At 41.7% G+C, this 19,680-nt stretch overlaps 1 protein-coding gene across 1 annotated transcript; it reads right to left on the bottom strand.

Annotated features, from left to right (window-relative positions):
- Positions 1-267: 267 nt before the first annotated feature.
- Positions 268-15,212, bottom strand: LOC100023329 (zinc finger protein 615-like). Its single transcript, XM_007485883.3, has 5 exons — positions 14,436-15,212; positions 14,001-14,092; positions 11,031-11,157; positions 9,837-9,932; positions 268-3,830 (listed from the first exon to the last, which is right to left on the bottom strand). The coding sequence occupies exons 1-5, from the start codon at positions 14,467-14,469 to the stop codon at positions 430-432; spliced, it is 3,750 nt and encodes a 1,249-aa protein (XP_007485945.2). The 5' UTR covers positions 14,470-15,212; the 3' UTR covers positions 268-429.
- Positions 15,213-19,680: the final 4,468 nt, after the last annotated feature.

Here is a 19,680-nt window from a genome sequence, read left to right as displayed (position 1 = left end):
TGCTTAACATTCATTTATGAGGCTTATTTTTTGTACCCTATTATAAGTATTTGATTTTATCACCATTGAATGTTATCTTTTAGCCTAATGATGTCAAGATCTTTTTCAGGTAATTAAATCTCTTATGTAGTGATAGTTATCTATCCCAGCTTTGGATCATCTGAAAATTTGATGAGCATGTCATCTCTATAAGTCATTGTAAAAGTCACACAGTCCACAATGAAGCAAAAATGCCTTGGTATTCCACTGAACAGTGACAATGAACCATTTTGTGCAACTATATTTATTACACTTAAAATGCTTTACTGTAGTTATACTCTATAATGTATGACAAACTTTATTACAAAGTTTTTCTCCAGTATTCTCTCTTATGTAATAAAGTATATCCTCTGTCTCAAGACTTCCATATTAACTACACATAAAGAACTTTCATTCTGTAAAAGTTCTATGATAGCTTAGAAGGTCTGTTATATGAGCAAAGGATCTCTCACATGGATTATGCACAAAAGGTAGTTCTCTAGCATGAGTTTTCTGATGAGTGGTAAGACTTGTCTTTTGGGTAAAAGCTTTTCCACATTCATTGCAAATAAAGATTTTGTCCCCAGTGTGATTTCTCTGATGACTAGTAAGGTTTGCCCTTTGTGTAAAAGTTTTGCCACATTCATGACATGCAAAGGGTTTCTCACCAGTATGAGTTCTTTGATGGGTAATAAGATGTCCACTCTGTCTGAAGCCTTTCCCACATTCATTACATGAATATGGTTTCTCTCCAGTATGAGTTCTTTTGTGAATAACAAGGGTCACTCTATGTAAGAAACTTGTTCCACATTCATTACATACAAACTGTTTTTCTCCAGTATGAGTTCTCTGATGAGTAACAAGGCTTCCCTTTTGGGTAAATGCTTTTCCACATTCATTACATGCAAAAAGTTTCTCTCCAGTATGAGTTCTCTGGTGGCTAGTAAGGTTTGATCTTTGGGTAAAGGTTTTCCCACATTCATTACATGTAAAGGGTTTCTCTCCAGTATGAGTTCTCTGATGGATCATGAGGTGTCCACTCTGCCTGAAGCCTTTTCCACATTCATTACATATATAAGGTTTTTCTCCAGTATGAATTCTCTTATGGATAATAAAGCTTACTCTATGTAGGAAGCCTGTTCCACATTCATTACATATAAACTGCTTCTCTCTAGTATGAGTCTTCTGATGAGTAATAAGGCTTCCCTTTTGAGTAAAGGTTTTCCCACATTCATTACAGGCAAAGAGTTTTTCTTGGGTATGAATCCTCTGATGGCTGTTAAGGTTTGACCTTTGGGCAAAGGCTTTCCCACATTCATTACATGCAAATGGTTTCTCTCCAGTGTGAGTTCTCTGATGGGTCATGAGATGACCACTCTGTCTGAAGCCTTTTCCACATTCATGACATGCAAAGGGTTTCTCTCCAGTATGCGTTCTCTGATGGATGTTAAGGTTTACTTTGTATCTGAAGCCTATTCCACATTCATTACACTGAAAGGGTTTCTCTCCAGTACGATTTCCCTGATGGGCAACAAGGCTTTTCTTTTGAGGACCCTTCCGATAGTCTTTACGGATAAACTGTTTCCCTCTAGAATGAATTCCCTGATGAGTAATAAGGTTTGACTTCTGGGAAAAGGCAATCCCACATTCATTACATTCAAAGAGTTTTTCTCTTGTATGAGTCCTGTAATGAGTAATAAGGCTTGACTTTTGGGTAAAGGCCTTTCCACATTCACTACACACAAAGGGTTTCTCTCCAGTATGAGTCCTGTGATGGGTAATAAGATTTGCCCTTTGGGTAAAGGTTTTCCCACATTCACAACATATGAAAGGTTTCTCTCCCGTATGAGTCCTCTGATGAGTAATAAGGCTTGCCCTTTGAGTAAAGGTTTTCCCACATTCATTACATCTAAAGGGTTTCTCGCCAGTATGAGTTCTCTGATGGATAATAAGATATCCACTCTGTCTGAAGCCTTTCCCACATTCATGACATACAAAGGGTTTCTCTTCAATATCAATTCTCTGCTGTGTAATAAGGTGCTCAATCTCTTTTAAGCCTTTCTTACTTTCATTACATGCAAAAGGTGTCTCTCCAGAATGTATTTTCTGATGGGAAATAAGACCTACTTTGTTTTCAAAGTCTGTTCCATATTTATTACATTCAAAGGGTTTCTCTTCGATATCAATTCTCTGCTGTGTGGCAAGGTACTCAATCTCTTTTAAGCCTTTCTTACTTTCATTACACTCAAAAACTGTCTCTCCAGAATGTGTTTTCTGATGGGAAATAAGACCTAATTTGTTTTCAAAGTCTGTTCCATATTTATTACACTCAAAGGGTTTCTCTTCAATATCAATTCTCTGCTGTGTGGTAAGGTGCTCATTCTTTTTTAAGCCTTTCTTACTTTCATTACATGCAAAAGGTGTCTCTCCAGAATGTGTTTTCTGATGGGTAATAAGACCTACTTTGTTTTCAAAGCCTATTCCATATTTATTACATTCAAAAGGTTTCTCTTCAATATCAATTCTCTGCTGTGTAATAAGGTGCTCAATCTCTTTTAAGCCGTTCTTACTTTCATTACATGCAAAAGGTGTCTCTCCAGAATGTGTTTTCTGATGGCTAGTAAGACCTACTTTGTTTTCAAAGCCTGTTCCATATTTATTACATTCAAAAGGTTTCTCTTCAATATCAATTCTCAGCTGTGTGGTAAGGTGCTCATTCTTTTTTAAGCCTTTCTTACTTTCATTACATGCAAAAGGTGTCTCTCCAGAATGTGCTTTCTGATAAGTAATAAGACTTACTTTGTTTTGGAAGCTAGTTCCATATTTATTACATAAAAAGGGTTTCTCATCAATATGAATTCTCTGATGGCTAAGAAGATTTTTTGTATCACTAAAATTTTTCCCACATTCATTGCATGTAAAGAGTTTCCCTCCATTATGAATTTTTGGATACATATGTTCCTTCCTGCTCATGCTACATTCATCATACACAAAGATTTTCCCTTTTGTATGAGTTCTCTGACAGCTAATATGATTTCCTCTCTGATTAAAAGTTTTTTCACATTCATTACATTCAGAGATTGTCTCTCTAATGTGAATTCCCTGAGGTGGAGTTAGGATTTCCTTCTCACTGAAGGCTTTCCCACATTCATTATATGCAAAGGAATTCTCTCTAGTATAAATTACATTATAGTTATTCAAGCTTCCCTTATCGTCAAAGCCTTTCTCATCTTTATATTTGTTGTTTCTCTCTCCATTATTAATTCTCTGATGTTCAATAATATCTGATCTTCTGTACAAGGATTTTCCACATTCATTCTGTTCATATTGCTTTTCTCCAATATGAATTCTATGAAATTTAATTAAATCTGAAAGGTAATTAAAGGGTTTCTTGCATTTAGTATACTCAAAAAGTTCCTTTTGCAAGGAGAATCCATTATATGTAATTAAGTAAGGAAAATTATCCCTGAAGCTCTTTCCAAGGAATTTATATTTATAGAGATTTTCTCCCACTACCCCTTTCCATGCTGCAAGCAAGTCTGATACTAGAATAATATTCCTAGTGTTGTACTGAGATTCATGCACTTGATTATAAGTTGTTCTGGGAGTAACTGTTCCTTGTCTCCATTGTCTCTCCTCGTTGTATTTTAGTTCCCCTATATTAACCTCACATTCACCTGTTGCTTCTTTCATCTTGGAATGCCAGACTACTGATTCCTTAGGCAGACTTTTCTCAGATGATATCCCCATCCAAATGGTGTGCATCCGATTTGAATCTCTGGGTTCAAAATTGGACTTCTCATTAAGGGAATCTGAAAAAAAATATTTTTTTTAAATGTCACTACCATTTGCTTTTGTGTGAGAGAAAAAAAAAACCTTTAAAACAAGTTCTAGTTTCTGTCTCTCATCACGGAGACTGATGCTCAATTTGGACCAATCAATCTACATACAGTAAGTTCTTACTCTATACTGTGAACTGCATGCACTCAGCACTGGGGACACAGAAAAAAAACAACAATCCTTGTTCTCAAGAAACTTAAATTCTAATGGGATCAAAAACATAAACTGGCATATATAAGATAAACACAGAATAGATTCAAGAGAAAAGCTATAGTATATGTAGGAACTGGAAAAGATCTCCTAGAAGAGTTTACAATTCATCTGACCCTTAGGATGAGGAAAATTAGCTCAGTAAATTACCCAGTTGTAAATTGTTTACCTTAGAACTCATGTAGACAAAAATGACATCTAGAAGACTGAACTGGGAAAAAAATACTAAGATTTCTCAAAATTTCAAAGGAAAAAACAATGTTTTTAGAAGGTGTATTTTTAAAAAAATGTCCAAATACCCAGGGAAAAAGACAGATTAAACATAGAATTCATTGCCTACCAACAGGAGTAAAACACCAAATTCAAGTCACGCAAACATATTTTTTGTCTATCTATAATTTTACAACAATGTGCTCAACCTGTAGTAGAATTTTACGAGTTTGTGTTGGTCTGATCAATCAGCCAGACACACTGTATGTTGACCCTGACACAGAAGACTTATGGCAGATATAATAACTATTTTAAACTACGTGAATGGTTCTCAAGTTAAAAAGATATTAGGCTTGGTCTGTGTGGTCCAAAAGGCCAAAATTAAGAAGCAGTGTATAGAAACTACAAAAGGGTAAATTTTGTGGGACTTTGACAACTGGGAAAATAAAGGCTGATGACTCTGCAAAGCTCTGCCACATTTAAATCCAATTTATGCACAAGTAAAAAGACATTACTTATACCATTTTACTACTTCATTATTTTACATTGGCACAGCACCATCCAACATGGTGTGCCTGTATTAAAGAAGGCACTGTACTCTATGAGGAAAGCAGAAACTCAAAAGAAACATGAGTTGCTCAAATTTAGAGACATCTCCATCCCCAATGTTCATACCAAGCTATTTGTGATCATCTGTGGTAGAACCTTTTGAGTTTGTATAGCTCTGATCAGTCAGTCAGACACAGTGATGTCATTTTGGTTGTCTTTCAGTATAAAAGACAACCACCATTTGTGGAAAATCAATGTATGGATATTTGTGGAAAAATGATAGGCCATGTTTTTTACCATTAATACTAAATTTCCTGACGTGCCTTTGCTTTTACATGTTTCTATAGGCTAACTAGTAACAATAAGCACATTAATGGAGACTAAGAGCAATGGTTTGGAAGAGGATTCTGATCTATCAAATACATAGTAGATAGATTTATTCATGTCCAAGGATTGGAGACAGGTGTCCCAGGTGATGCACAGCTAAAGAAAGTGAGTTATAAATAACTACAGAAAAAGAATATTCCGTTCTATTGGGGGGAAGAGGAAGGACATTATAAGAGAACAATGTTTGATTATATAAAAATTAAGAGCTTTTCCACAAATAATATTTCCACAATAAGAAACTCAGAAAAATCTTTACCATCAGTAGTTCTTATTTTTAAAATGATATTTGGACAGGAATAGAGGCAATTAGGTACAAAAGAATGAACCCTAGTCCCAGTGCAAAAGAATCTGGTTTCAGATGCTACTCTAGCCTCTTAATTACCTATGTGACCTCAGATAAATCCGGTAAAACTTCCTTGAACCTCAACTGATTCTACTATAAAATGACATAGATAAAAGGGTCCCTGAAGTTCCTTCTAGCCCTAAGTCAATGATCCTAGGAATGAAATGGCATCTGTACAAACATATTCTTAGCAGAGTCAATGGTTAGAATAAGGACTAAGAAATAAACTGTGTCCAAGAACTAGGAAACAGAGTCAAGTATATTATATTAATATTTTTAATGCTTAGCTGTATCTGACACTTTAAGATCCCATTTGGGGTTTTCCTGGCAAAGATAATGGAGTGGTTTGCCATTTCCTTCTCTAGCTCATTTTACAGATGAGGAAACCGAGGCAAACAAGGTGAAGTGATTTACCCAGAGTCACAAAGCTAGGAAGGGTCTAAGATCAGATTTTAATTCAGGAAGATAAATCTTCCTCACTCCAAAACCAGCACTCTATCCACTATGCCACCTAACTGTCCCATATTAAAGTAATGGAATGTTATTGAACAGAAGGATGAGGAAGAATCAAAGAAAACTGAGAAGGCTTCTTCTATCTCATGGTGAAAGCAAACACATAAAAACTAAGAGAAAAAAAACATAAACACTGTCCTCTATACAAAGAAGCAAAAATAGCAACAAAACTATATCATAAAGCTAAGTAAGAAAGTTAAAAAGAAGGGTAAGCATGAGGATGGCAAGGAGACACTATAACTGAACATTAAGACATCTCTTTTAAGGTAGATATAAAAAAGGACATTAAAGGACATTTACTGACACAAATATATCCATCCATGTACCATTGCATGATTTTGGTTTGTCTTGAATAGACACAATGCTTTTTTCTTTATCCTGACCTTTTAATATGTCTTTGAATATCTATATTTGCAAATGTATATCAAGGTAAAATTTATTTAAAAAAAAAGAAACTTAGGACCCTGGGAGAATGGGATCTTCAAATGGCATTAGAATAAGAGACATCTATATTGTTGTGCTGTAGAAATGATGAACAGCAATAGAGGGGAAACAAGGAATGACAATCTGAACTGGGGCAAAGTGAAGACACCTGAAGCAGTAAATTAATATGCGTAAAAACTACAACATAAATGGAAAGAACAATACTAAAAAAACCATCTGAACCAAATATGGAGAAATTATAATGGCCAAGCTTGACCCCAAAGAAGAGATTTAACAAAAGAACACTTGTTCCTACTTCAACGATGAAACAGAATAGCATATCCCCAAAGTCTTGATGCCATTTTAAGCTATCATAGCTTAAAACAGAACTAAAACTTTGGGGACATCTTGTATGACATCACTTTATTCTGTTCAATTTTTTTTTAATTTTCTTTTTTATTAAAAAAAAAAAAACATAAGGAATGACACTCCCAGAGAGGGAGGAATGATACAGCGAGAAATGGAGATAATATAAAAACCAAAAGAAATAAAAATGTATTTAAAAAGACATCTTAGGAATTGATCCAACATAACAGAAACACTGATTCCCCAATACATAACTACTTGGATTTTATGACTATGCTATATAGACATACGCATTTATTTACTGCAAATGTTGGTTTTAGCTATATGATTTGTATAATATTAAAAAAATGAAGCTAATGAATCTTTACTTTATAAGTCTGTATAATTTAGGAGTTTGGGGGAATAAATGCTGTAGTTCGTCCAAGGCTTTTATAGTATGTAATTATTATATTTATGTGGCTTAATTTGTTTTTTTTAATATGATACTTTTCCCAAATGCTGAATTATTCTTTTATCTTGAGTACAAATCCAACTCAGAAACAGTGACTATTTTTTGGCTGTATTTACATTTTCTACTTAGCCACTATGGATGATATTTGAAAAGATGTGGAGGGGACTGACGATAAGATTGAAGGGGAACAAATGTATATAAGTCCATCAATCCCTCTACTTAGCCTATACCCCAGGAAGATCAAAAACTCGAAAGGTACCGTGATTATTCCTGCTTTTGTCCCAACATTTACCTTGAGATTCCCAACCTTTTATTACTTCAAATGAAGTTTCTCCATCTACCTCTAAAAGAATGCACTAGAGTTTCAATTGTGGATCAGGAAATTCATAAATTTACATAGTATATTGTCATGTTATTTCACCTCAAAATGGGTAGTGCCTATAAGAGATGTATACGTAGGTACATACAACTCTCTCTACATCTATATGTAGTTTCTGTGCATATTGATTTCCTGTTTTTGTTGGCTTCACTGTGCCTCAGTTCTTATTGGATTTCTGTATATATTCCCATTCCACAGAAACAGTAAAGGTGACAAAAATTCTGAAAAACATAAGTCATGAACTGATGCAGAATGAAGAAGGCAGAACCAGGAAAAACATGGAAAGCCCTCCAAAATAATCACTGTATACTTATAATAACTAAGTTTAGTCCTAAAGAAGAGACAAGAATGTGCCTGCAGCCTCTCTCATCTGCAGTGATGTTAAACAATGAGGGACATAACTTATAATGTTCGACTAAACGGATGGGTTAGTTTTCTAGATTCTTGGATGGACGGCTCACTGGGCATACATTTATCCTGCTTGATTTTAGGTACTGCCTAAAGGGGGGTGGGGAGATCAGGGAATACATGGTAGAATATTGAGAAGGATATCTACAGAGAAGAAAAAAAAAAGGACATTAATGAGACATTTAAAATCAAGAGACAAAAAAATCAAGCCATTCCCCAATTGATACATGGACAAGGGACATGAATAGGCAATTTCCAGATAAAGAAATCAAAACTATGAATAAGCACATGAAAAAGTGCTCTACATCTCTTATAATCAGAGAGATGCACATCAAAACAACTCTGAGGTATCACCTCACACCTAGCAGATTGGCTAACATGACAGCAAAGGAAAGTAATAAATGTTGGAGAGGATATGGCAAAGTAGGGACACTAATGCATTGCTGGTGGAGTTGTGAATTGATCCAACCATTCTGGAGGGCAATTTGGAACTATGCCCAAAGGGCGACAAAAGACTGTCTGCCCTTTGATCCAGCCATAGCACTGTGGGCTTGTACCCCAAAGAGATAATAAGGAAAAAGACTTGTACAAGAATATTCATAGTTGCACTCTTTGTGGTGGCAAAAAATTGAAAAATGAAGGAATGCCCTTCAATTGGGGAATGACTGAGCAAATTGTGGTATATGTTGGTGATGGAATACTATTGTGCTCAAAGGAATAATGAACTGGAGGGATTCCATGGAGACTGGAACAACCTCCAGGAACTGATGCAGAGTGAAAGGAGCAGAACCAGGAGAACATTGTACACAGAGATGGATACACTGTGGTACAATCAAATGTAATGAACTTCTCTACTAGCAGCAATGCAATGACCCAGGACAATTCTGAGGGACGTATGAGAAAGACCCTATCCACATTGAGAGGAAAATCTGTGGGATTAGAAATATAGAAGAAAAACTGCTTGATCACATGAGTCAATGGGGATATGATTGGGGTTATAAACCCTAAATGATCATCCTAGCGCAAATATCAATAATATGAAAATAGGTCTTGACTAAAGACACATGTAAAACCCAGTGGAATTGTGTGTTGGATATGGGAGAGGATTGGGGGGAGGGGAGGGAAAGAACATGATTTTTGTAATCCTGGCAAAATGCTCAATTTAAAAAATAAAAAAATAAAAGAAGGTACAAAACAGAACTCTTCTTAGGGTGAAGCAAATAACACAAAAGCTTTGAGATCAAAGTGAATTTCTCATATTTAAAAACCACAGAAACATGATGGATATAAATTTCACATTTCATATGATGTCCTCTTATAGTTCTTTGTATATGAAAATATTCACATTTGTTGGAGTGAAGCTCAGAATAACATGATTTTTTTAAAAGAAAAAACCAAAGGTGATATAAAATGAAAAGACAGCAAAACTTTAAAAGGTGATAAAAATCAAAAGCCTTATTAAACAACCCTTCTTACTTTCAGATGAATACATCTCTGGGACACAACAGATCCATTAACTTCGAAAGAAAATTATAAAATGTAATGCTAGCAGGGTTGTGGAGCGATAAGCATGATAATGCACAAATGCCAAAGCTATTCCACAATGTCATTTTTCTGGAAAGCAATATGGTGATATAGAAGAAACACAAAACAGTCATACCCTAATGTAAGAGTATAGCACCCCAAGTGACCCAGGGAGAGGCTGCTTGCAATGACACCCATTGGCCTGATTCACTCACCTGGACAGATGGCACCAGAGACTTCTCCTTCTGGCATCCATGGTCCATCTCGCTTCTCCAACAGGGAGATCATGTCCACTGTGGACACAGAAATCCCTATATATGGGGAGAGAAATCAGAAAATGCTTAGAACAGGAAGATATCTTAAACATAGAGTGTGCAAGGGATACCAGAAAGACTGTTTTATATGCCAAACAGGAGTCCTAGTTCCTGGCCAAATTCCATATCCACCTATAATGTCTGTCCCAGACGCTGATAGACAAACTCTGCAGGCTGCCTACCTAAATGCATCTTGTAATGTGAATAACAGACTGTCTTTATCCCCTTGTCCTTTATGTGTGTGATCAGAAGTCACGAGATGGAGTGGCTTGTGTGAGGAACGGCACAGAGGCCAGTATCACTGGTTCAGTTGGGTAAGGCATAAGAAGACTACAAAGATAGGAGGGAGCCAGGTCACGAAGGGATTGGGATGCAAAACAGAGGACTTTCTATTTGATGCTGGACGTGGCAGGGACCCGTCAAGATTACTGAATAGGACCACAGATGTGACGTGATCAGATTTGTGCTAAAGGAAAAACAATCTGCTATTTGAGTAGAAAATGGACTGCAGCAAGAAGAGAATGGAGGCCAAGAAGTCAGCCAGAAGTTATTGCACCAACAGCCTAGGCACGAGATGATGAAGGCCTGCACCAGAAGGGGTGGCAGTAACAGGAGAGATGGCATGGAGATAGAATTGACAGGACTTAGCACTGACTGGATATGAAGAATGAGAGAGAGGAAGGAGTCAAGGATGACAGCGACATCAGCATAGAGATGATAACTGAATACATGGGAGCTGGCAAGATCACCAACCCAGAATTCGAGAAGAGAAGGGCTCCAAGGACTGGGCCTTAGGGGACAACTGTAGCTGGCAGGTATGGCCCGGGAAAAAATCCAGCAAAGTCTGAAAAGGAGCAGTCAGGCAAGTAAGAGCAGAACCAGGAGAGGGCAGAGTTATGAAAGCCTAGAAAGAGTCACGTCTTCGACTTGTATTTTCTGATGGATCTTCTCTATGATCAGGTAGCTATTAAAATCATGAGAAAAAGTGGAAAGCCCGTACGTAACACATGGGATAGACCTGATATAGCAAGCTTATGGAAGAATGTGGGCAGAGGTCATAGATGCGGAGTCACGGGGGACAGGCGGTGTGCTTACCCACAGAGACCAGGTTCTCATAGTTCTCCAACATCACATTCCTATACAGGTCCCTCTGAGCAGGATCCAGATGTCTCCATTCCTCCCAAGTGAAGTCCACAGACACATCTTTGAAAGTCACTGATTCCTACATCAAACACATAACTTTAACCAGGAACATTCCTCAGAACAATTTTTTAAACCCTTATCTTTTGTCTTAGAATCAATTCTGAGTACTGGTTCCAGGGCAGAAGTGCAGTAAGGGCTAGGCAATGGGGGTTAAATGACTTGTCCAGGGCCATACAACTAGGAAATGTCTGAGGCCAGATTTGAACCTAAGACACTCCCCCCCATCTCTAGGCCTAGTTCTCAAACTACTGAGCCTACTAGCTGCCCCTTCAAATAATTTTTTGAATATCTACTTATGGCATGACTCAATTTGGACTATTTTCAGTAGCCAAGATTGCTCAAGTTTATATTTGCAAATCCTCTTTACAAGTAAATCTAGGAAAATCATGACCATAATCAATCAATAAACATTTATTAAGCACCTCCTATGTACCAGGCACACTGATAAGGCTAAAAAAAGAGGCGAAAGATAGTCTTTTCCTTCAAGGAGCTCCCAGTCTAATAGGGGAGACAATATGCAATTAAATATATACAGGGCCATAAACAGGATAAACAGGAAACAATGAAGAAGGAACAGAGGAAGAGTACTGGACTTAAGAAGGGTGAGTGGGCTTCCTTGAGAAGGTGGGATTTTAGCTGGACTTAAAGGAAGTGATGGAGGTCATGTGTCACACCTTACTCTTAAAATCCCAAACTGTATCACTTAAACACACACCATGATTGTTAGACACATAACCACAGCAATCAAACTCCATGTATTAATTTATATCCTTTGTTATCATTCTCCCTCACTGATCACTGATGTATTCTCAGCAGATTTGCAGTACACCAGAAAGGGTATAACAAGCAAAAAGTTCGGGGGCAGCTGGGGAGTTCAGTGGATTGAGAGCCAGAGATGGGAGGTCCTGGGTTCAAATCTGGCCTCAGACACTTCCCAGCTGTGTGACCCTGGGCAAGTCACTTGACCCCCATTGCCTAGCCCTGACCACTCTTCTGCCTTGGAGCCAATACACAGTATTGACTCCAAGATGGAAGGTAAGGGTTTAAAAAAAAAACAAGCAAAAAGTTCTCCCCAGGTCTAAGCACTAATGGTGCTCTGTTCTCTCTCCTGGACCATTGAACATGTGTAAAGTTCATGTGGTTTCCCAAATTACAAGGATCCTTATGTACGATTTAATGGCCCCCATTTCTATTTGAGTTGGACATAACTGCTGGAAAATAATTTCTGAAAAGGACTGCTTGTTCCTTTTTCATGTTTTTTTTCCCTGTTACATGCCCACATTTTTCCCCCCATAAAGATTTTGTAGAGATGAGAAATTAGTTGCAGGAGTCCAGAGGCATTTCTTAAGATGTTCTGTCTGGATTTTTTCTGGAATAATAACTGGTGATCTTTTCCAAACAATTGGAAAATGTTCTTTCATGGGGTTCTTGGTAACTCATCCTTCAGTGCTCTCAAAACCACATACCCTCCTGCATGGCACCCCCATGTCTATACCTAACCTGTTCTAGTTCCTTTGTTTTCTTCACTATGATCTATGCTTCCCCATTCTCCATATAAATTTACAATTTGTAAATTGAAAGTATGAGCATAGTGGCTCCAATGTCCTCAATTGCCAAGAGACTATAGTATGTCTCCTAACAGATGTTTTCCCATTTTATCTTTGTCTTCATTCTAATTTCATCTGTAAGTATTTTCAAGATGATCTGGTTTTAATGGAATTCATACCAACCTTTCTGTAAATTTGCTTTTCCCTCTGTTGTTTATTCCTAATTGAGGAGGTAATATCACTCATGATAACCGAATCACTGAATTGCATGGAACTTCGGGGACCTCTAGTTCAAGAAATACCTGTGTAAGATCCTCCTCTTCAATAGTGTTGAGGAGCGGTCACCAGGCCTTTTCTTTAAGACCTTCAATAAAGGGTAGTCCACCATCTTCTTTGACAACCTGCTCCACCCTTTGATAGATCTAATTGTCAGAAAACCACTTTCTTCTCCATAGTTATACATGTTGCTCCCAGTTAGGGCCTTTGGGCCAAAGAAGAAGTCACCTCATTTCTTAATGATCTCTCTTCACAGGCACTGGCAAAGTACTTGCATTTTGCCTAAATCTTCTCTTCTCTAACCTAAATATCCCTGGACCATTTAACTTATTTAAATATATGATATTATCACCCTGTATACCCTCCTCTGGGACACTCCCCTCCTTATCTATCCTCCATTTAAAAAGAGGGGCTACATATTTTCCACAATACTGCAGAAGAGCAGTGCCAGAAAAGGATGTGTGTCTCCTACATCCTTTCTTTTCTCCTATATGGGTCCCTCTTCCCTGACCCTTCCTGTATTCTGTCCAACTTTTCTTACTCTATCTCTGTATTATACTCTTTCACTCTTCTCTTACCTGTGTATATGTGTATCCTACAGTGAATGTGACGTCTTCAGGGGGAGGGGCAATTTCATTTTTATCTGGGCATCACAAGTGGGGCAACTTTATTAATGCTTGCTATACTGTGTGTGGGGGGGAATTAGATTAGAAGGCATCTTTGAGGTCAGCTAGTACACTCTGACCCATCTTTATTTAAAGGTGCTGAGCTCTCGCTATTCATCTACAAGCATATAGGAAAGAAACTGCTTTTCAAGTCATGTGTATTTGTTCTAAAGCTTCCTTAGGTATATTCCGGAGACGCTGCTGTTTTGTGGATCTGCCTTCTCTACATCAGTGACCAAAATAGCCAGAGGCTTCAGAAGGACTGAGGATGGGATCTGAGGGCACTGAGAAGTGAAAGAAAAGAAGGGTTCCTGCTGGGCCAGTAATATGATGTGAAATGGGGCCCAGGAAAGACAGAGTAGGCTAGGACTCACCTGAATCCTAGCAGTCAGAAACTCAAAAGTCATTCTGTCCTCATTCTCTCCGCTCCAGTCTTGGGAAAAAGCCAATGCTTGAAGAGATGGAGCTGGAAAAGGAGAAAGAAATTAGAAGCCAGCCCAGCCCTAAACAAAGTCCTGCTGCATCTGCGGCTCTTCCACCCATGCCCTCTACTTCTGGAACTGCCAATCACCATGGAATATGCCAGCCTGCCTCCCTGGGCCCCTTCACAGTCCTTCCATTTGGCTGGCACACCAACCACTAGGTGCCTAATAAAGAAGGCTTGCTTATGGGCTAAGTGAGAGATCAGGGCAGCTCAGGGGGCAGCTGGGGAGCCAAATACTAGGGAGCCATAGAGGGCCAGAAGGGAGATAAGTTGTCAGCTGACTTCTTTCTTCATCCTTTCCCTCGGAACCCGCCACAGTCCTCACCCGTGTCCCAGGGCCAGGGGGCCCCGTCTTCCATGGCTGCCTCCTTCTGCTCCTCCAAGATTTTCTCTGAATTCACGAGGGAGTCTTCAGGGGGCGGTCTGGTAGAAGAAGGTGGGCCTGGAGACTGCAGGGAGGGTTGGGGTCTACCTTTCCCAGAGAAGTGTCCCACCGCCTCGGGGGTCAGACGTGCCACGGCCGCGGGCTCTTCCAGGACTGCCCCCCCAGAAATGACAGAAAGGCGAACCCCAAAGAGAGCGAAGCTGTGAGCACTGTCCTGGGAGTAGAAAGGGGGCACCCCCGCGGCCACTGGCACAGGCAGGAGTACACGGGCACTCGCCGAAAGCTGCGACTCTTAACACACCCAGCGTGCACCCCCACCCCCACAGCACGCACAGTCACCCCCACACACGGTCACCCACAGTCACCCTCAAACAAACATACAAAACATATACATGCACACGGACACGCACGCACTTGCTCTTACATCCCAACAGAGTCATACGATCACCAGGGACGACCTCTCAAGCCCTGTCCCCGTCCCCCCCCCCATCATCCTGGGGGTGTACACACGTGCCCCCGCGCGCCTTGAGCCGCGCCTGCGCACTCTACCCGCCCTGCCACCCTCCCACCCCCAGCCAAGAATCGCACTCCTGGAACTGAAAAAGAGAAGCCAGAGCACAGCGCTTGCGCACTCCAGTTACGTCCTACGCCCTGCGGGTCCAAAGTATAAGGCCCTCTGTCACACCCCTCCTAGGAAACCCCTGGATTCGGAGGCGCTTCGCAAGGCATTCTGGGAAATGGAGTCTGGACGCCGCCGCCCTGCGTCCCGCCCGCCTGGGACGTGCAGCGATGCTCTGTCCTGGACTTCATTTCCCAGAAGACGCTGCGTTGACCTGTACTCTACTGTAATGGCTGCTCCTTTTGCAGTACGTGTGTAGAGAATCCTTTACGCTTCTGATGGAAGCGAGGGAGGAGGGAAGGCGGGGCCGAAGCTGCCTTATCTTTCCTTGTCTCTCCGATGGTGTTCTCAGGGAGCCTCCCTCTGTAACAGCAAGCTCCATCTGCAAAATGGAAATGACAAGAGCATTTCCCTCGCAGCATAAACATGGAATGAAGGCATTCATAGACTATAAAGGCCTTCCTATTGCTAGCCCTTATAAAGAAAGACAGCCATTGGGCAGAGCGCTGACCTGAGAGTAGGGGCCCTCCTCAAATGACTTAACCTCTGCCTAACTCAGGTTCCTCAACTGTGCCTGTCTTCAATGGATGCTGCTTGAGCCTAATAAGATACTGCTGGACAATTACTGAAATCATCTCAAAAGCTTAAGGCATTGGGGCAGCTGAGCAGCACCAGGGAAGCAGAATGTGCTTGCCTTCGAGTCACAGTCCAGGCACCCTTCCAACCTCCATTATCTGCCCAAGCGTTAGGGCCACTGTATCTGCAGCTATCACCTCACCATTCTCTTGACTAAAGACCCTCCACCCAGGAAGAAGGGTCAGTTGTTGGTCCTGAATCTGCAATTTGGCATCAGGCTCTGGTGAAAGGCCAAAGTAGTTTCCTCCCCTATCTTGGAGTTCTTTTTCAGGGTGGTAATACTCTACCACCTTCATTTTCTGGAAAAATTGGGTCCTGAAAATGGCAAATACTAGAGGGTCTGTGGGAAAACCTGGTCTTTGGTAGTTTGTTGGTGGAGCTATAACTAACTGGGCTAGCCATTTTGGAAAAGTTTGTAGTAGGCTGGAGGTGAAAGGTGGATGGGAGGTTAGGAACCACATTTGGTACTATCTTCTTGAACTAGTTCTCAACCACCTGGCTGCTTAATATTAGAAAGACTCCAGCACCAATTAGTAGTAGTCTCTCCGTAACTGAGGATGACTTGTCTTTGTGCGTTTTCATCTATGGTGTATAGATGAGTGTGCACAAAGACACTTGTGCGTAAAGGAGATTTAAGTGGAAGAGTCGATGCACAGAGACAGTCCCACTCTCTTGGCGTTGGAAGCCTGGATCCAGTGGCACGAAAAATTGTTACACCTGGAGACTTCCTCAGCTGCATTGGATGGCCCGTGTTGTCTTTTGTGCTTCAACACACCCTCAGCACTCAACAGTGCCTTGCTGCGTCGCCATCTCAGCCGTTGAAACTTCTTATTGGTTTCTTCCATCTGTTCGGCCAAAGCGGTCTTCACATGCTGGGTGAGCAAAGCCCTGGTTCACCAGGGGTCTATGACCCGATGGCTACCCTCACAAGATTTAGCCGGCCTGTCAAAGCCATTGCCCAGGATGTGGACGCTGCCGCATGCTAGCAGCTACTAGCTACAAGTGAGAGCTGGGTGTTAGGTGAGGGTCAGAGGCTGGAGAGCTGCCCTGAGAGGGCATGACAAGCCCTCCATACCAGAGATACTACCTTCCCTGAGCACCCCATACACCCCAGCACCAATTAGAGAAATAAAATATAACAAATTCTACAAGGATAGAGTAAGGTGGCCTCATCCACTCTTGATTTTTGCAATGGAAAAGAACTGGAATCTGAGAGGATGTCCAAAAATTAGGAAATGTCTGAATATCTTTTGACATATGGTACATCAACCACCTTTCATAAACCATCTGAGAAACCTGAGGAAAAAACAGGAAGCAGCATGTTCCGAGCAAGTCAAAACCTCCACCATTGCCTTTACAACAGTCTTCTCAAGACTTGCTGGACACAGCCCAAGAACGTGAACCCAAGAGATTTTGGGACAGCAATGCTTCCAGCCCCAAACTCACAGCTATAATTCAATGAAACAACCAGAAGAGATGTCATATGGTAACTGTTCCTGCTACCCACATCTATCAAAGACAGGGGGAAAAAAAGTTCTTGTCACTAGTTCTTAGCATTATTGATTTTATCAGTGGAAATGACATTAGAGAAGGTGCAGGGGGTAGCTGGATGGTTGAGTCAAGTTTGGAGAGGGGAGGTTCTGGGTTCAAATTTGGCTTCAGATACTTCCTAGCTGGGTGACCCTGGGAAGTCACTTAACCCTCATTACCTAGTGCTTATTGCTCTTCTGCCTTGGAATCAGTACTTTGTATAGATTCTAGGTCAGAAGGTAAAAAAATTAAATTAAATTAAAAAAGAGGCAGGGCCATCTGTTTTGCCTATAGATCCAAGGAATCTTGGGACTTGAAGCTGAAACCTTCCATGGGTGGGAGCAGAGACTATCTCACATCCACACTTGGTATCTATAAGGGAAAACCATTGTGCTGGGAGGAGGCTGAGGGGGCAGTTTCAGAGGAGCCTTAAATGATGGAGGCAGAGCATAGGGCAGGAGGGGTTCAAACGGGGTGATGAGCTCAAGTCGCTCATTGGAGAAGATGAGGAAACTGACGCCCGCAGAGGCGGGGCGGGTTCTGATTCTTTCTGACTCTATTACTATAAGGCTACAACAAACCAATTCTTGGCAGATGGCAAGAGAAGGGATTCGAGGGTGCTGGAACTTGCGCAAACACCACGCCGGCCAGTGCGCAGACTCGACCTTTGAAGCGGAGGAAGGAATGAGGAGGGGGGGGTGCGTAAGACAGGCCGGGGCGACGGCGCCTTTCTACCTCCGAACTACATTTCCCAAAATGCACTCCTAGGCCGTCCTGTTTTTCGACCCATTGGTCTTCTAGTCCACGCAGTGCCGCAGAGCATGATGCATGGTGGGAATAGCTGCAGGGTTTCAGGTGAAACTCAGTCCAGCCACAGCGACTGCTCCGCCCTTCTTTCACTCTGTTGGGTGCGCTCGCGTGGAGGGGTGAGTGAGGAGGGAGAGAGTGCGCACGCGCGGACCCAGCTCCGCTCTCCCCTCCTCCATTTCTACTGGGAGGGCTCGAGATGTAAGCCCCGAGGCGGTGCGCAGGAGCAATGCAAGCTACCCCCTCCTCACGCCCTCCCCGACTCCCTGCTGTAGAGGCCTGGGTGAGGCCTCCTCCTTTCTAGGGCGGATCCTCACGTGACTGCGCATGTGGGAGAATGAATGATTTGGGGTGTGGCAGTGTGAGTGGGATCACCCCACCATCCAGCCCCCCCTTTCCCCTCCTGAGACCTTGTGGTCTCATAGCCCGGAGCAAGGTGTCCCAGGCCCAAATTGGTCCAAGCACCCGGGTGACCCCCACACGTGACCTTGACCCCCTCACCAAGACTGCCCCTGGCTTAGGGGCTGCCAACAACATCTAGTAAGGGCCTACTGGATGCCCGCGACCCCCTGGGGTCTCTCCTGTCTAATGAGTGTAGAAAAGTGCTGGGGTGGGGAGAGGTGGGTTGAGGTCTGCCCCCATGGCCCAGAGAGCCTCAATTCTAGAAGGTGGCCCAGTGGAGGGAGAGCCAGGCCTAGAGATAGAGAAGTCTTGGGTTCAAATTCAAATGTGACCTCAGATACTTCCTAGCTAGGTGATCACTTAACCCCCATTGCCTAGCCGGTACTGCTCCTCTGCCCTGGAACCCATGCACAGAATTGAGTCTAAGAAGGTAAAAGTTTAAAAAAAAAAAGTTGACAGGAAAATATTCACTATTTTAAATGGAATGGGGAGGGGAGGGGGAGGTCAGCTCAATCACCAAATGCATTAGGAAAACTGAAAAAATTAAGAAAATGAAAATGCAGAGATGGCCCCTTAGGTAAAATTACTTTCATGCTACAACGCTGTACTGAATGCACATTTTTTAAGTTTGATCATTTGGTCTGTGATCTTCATATTTCCTAACAAACCCAGAATTACTTCCAGATTTCCCTGGGACCAATGTGCAGAATATTCATTGACTTGTAGGATAGTGAAGTTTTGTCTTCTTTAGTCTGGCAATTCAAGATGGTGTTCTTTCTGACTGAGAATTCCATGACTTCCTAGGTGTGCGTCCTAGTGAAAGGTGCTCCATGTGTCCTTGCAGGGAAGATGCATTGGCACATCCAAAAGGAGTGATCCCCAAATGGCCAATTCTGATCTTTGTCGACCTGTCCCAGGTCCTAAAGGCCTTCCTGCCTTCCCCTAGGCAGTGATGGCGAACTTTTTAGAGTGTCCAAACTGCACCGTGATCCGGCATGTGAGCCACCCTCTTACCCTAGCCAGGGAGGGAGGAAGTGCTGCCTGTTGGGCTGCTGGGCAGAAGGGCGGGTCACATCAGAAAGGTCCTCAGGCACAGTGGAGGGGGAGAGGGGAGTGGCTCCCGCCGGCACAAGTGTCATAGGTCCACCAACATGGCCCTATTGTGCCAGCTACACAAGCCTATTACCAAAC

The sequence above is a fragment of the Monodelphis domestica genome, chromosome 2 (assembly GCF_027887165.1).
Source record: "Monodelphis domestica isolate mMonDom1 chromosome 2, mMonDom1.pri, whole genome shotgun sequence".
Lineage (NCBI taxonomy): Eukaryota > Metazoa > Chordata > Mammalia > Didelphimorphia > Didelphidae > Monodelphis > Monodelphis domestica.
Note: the sequence above shows the minus strand (reverse complement) of the source record. Positions and strands in the feature narration are given on the sequence as shown.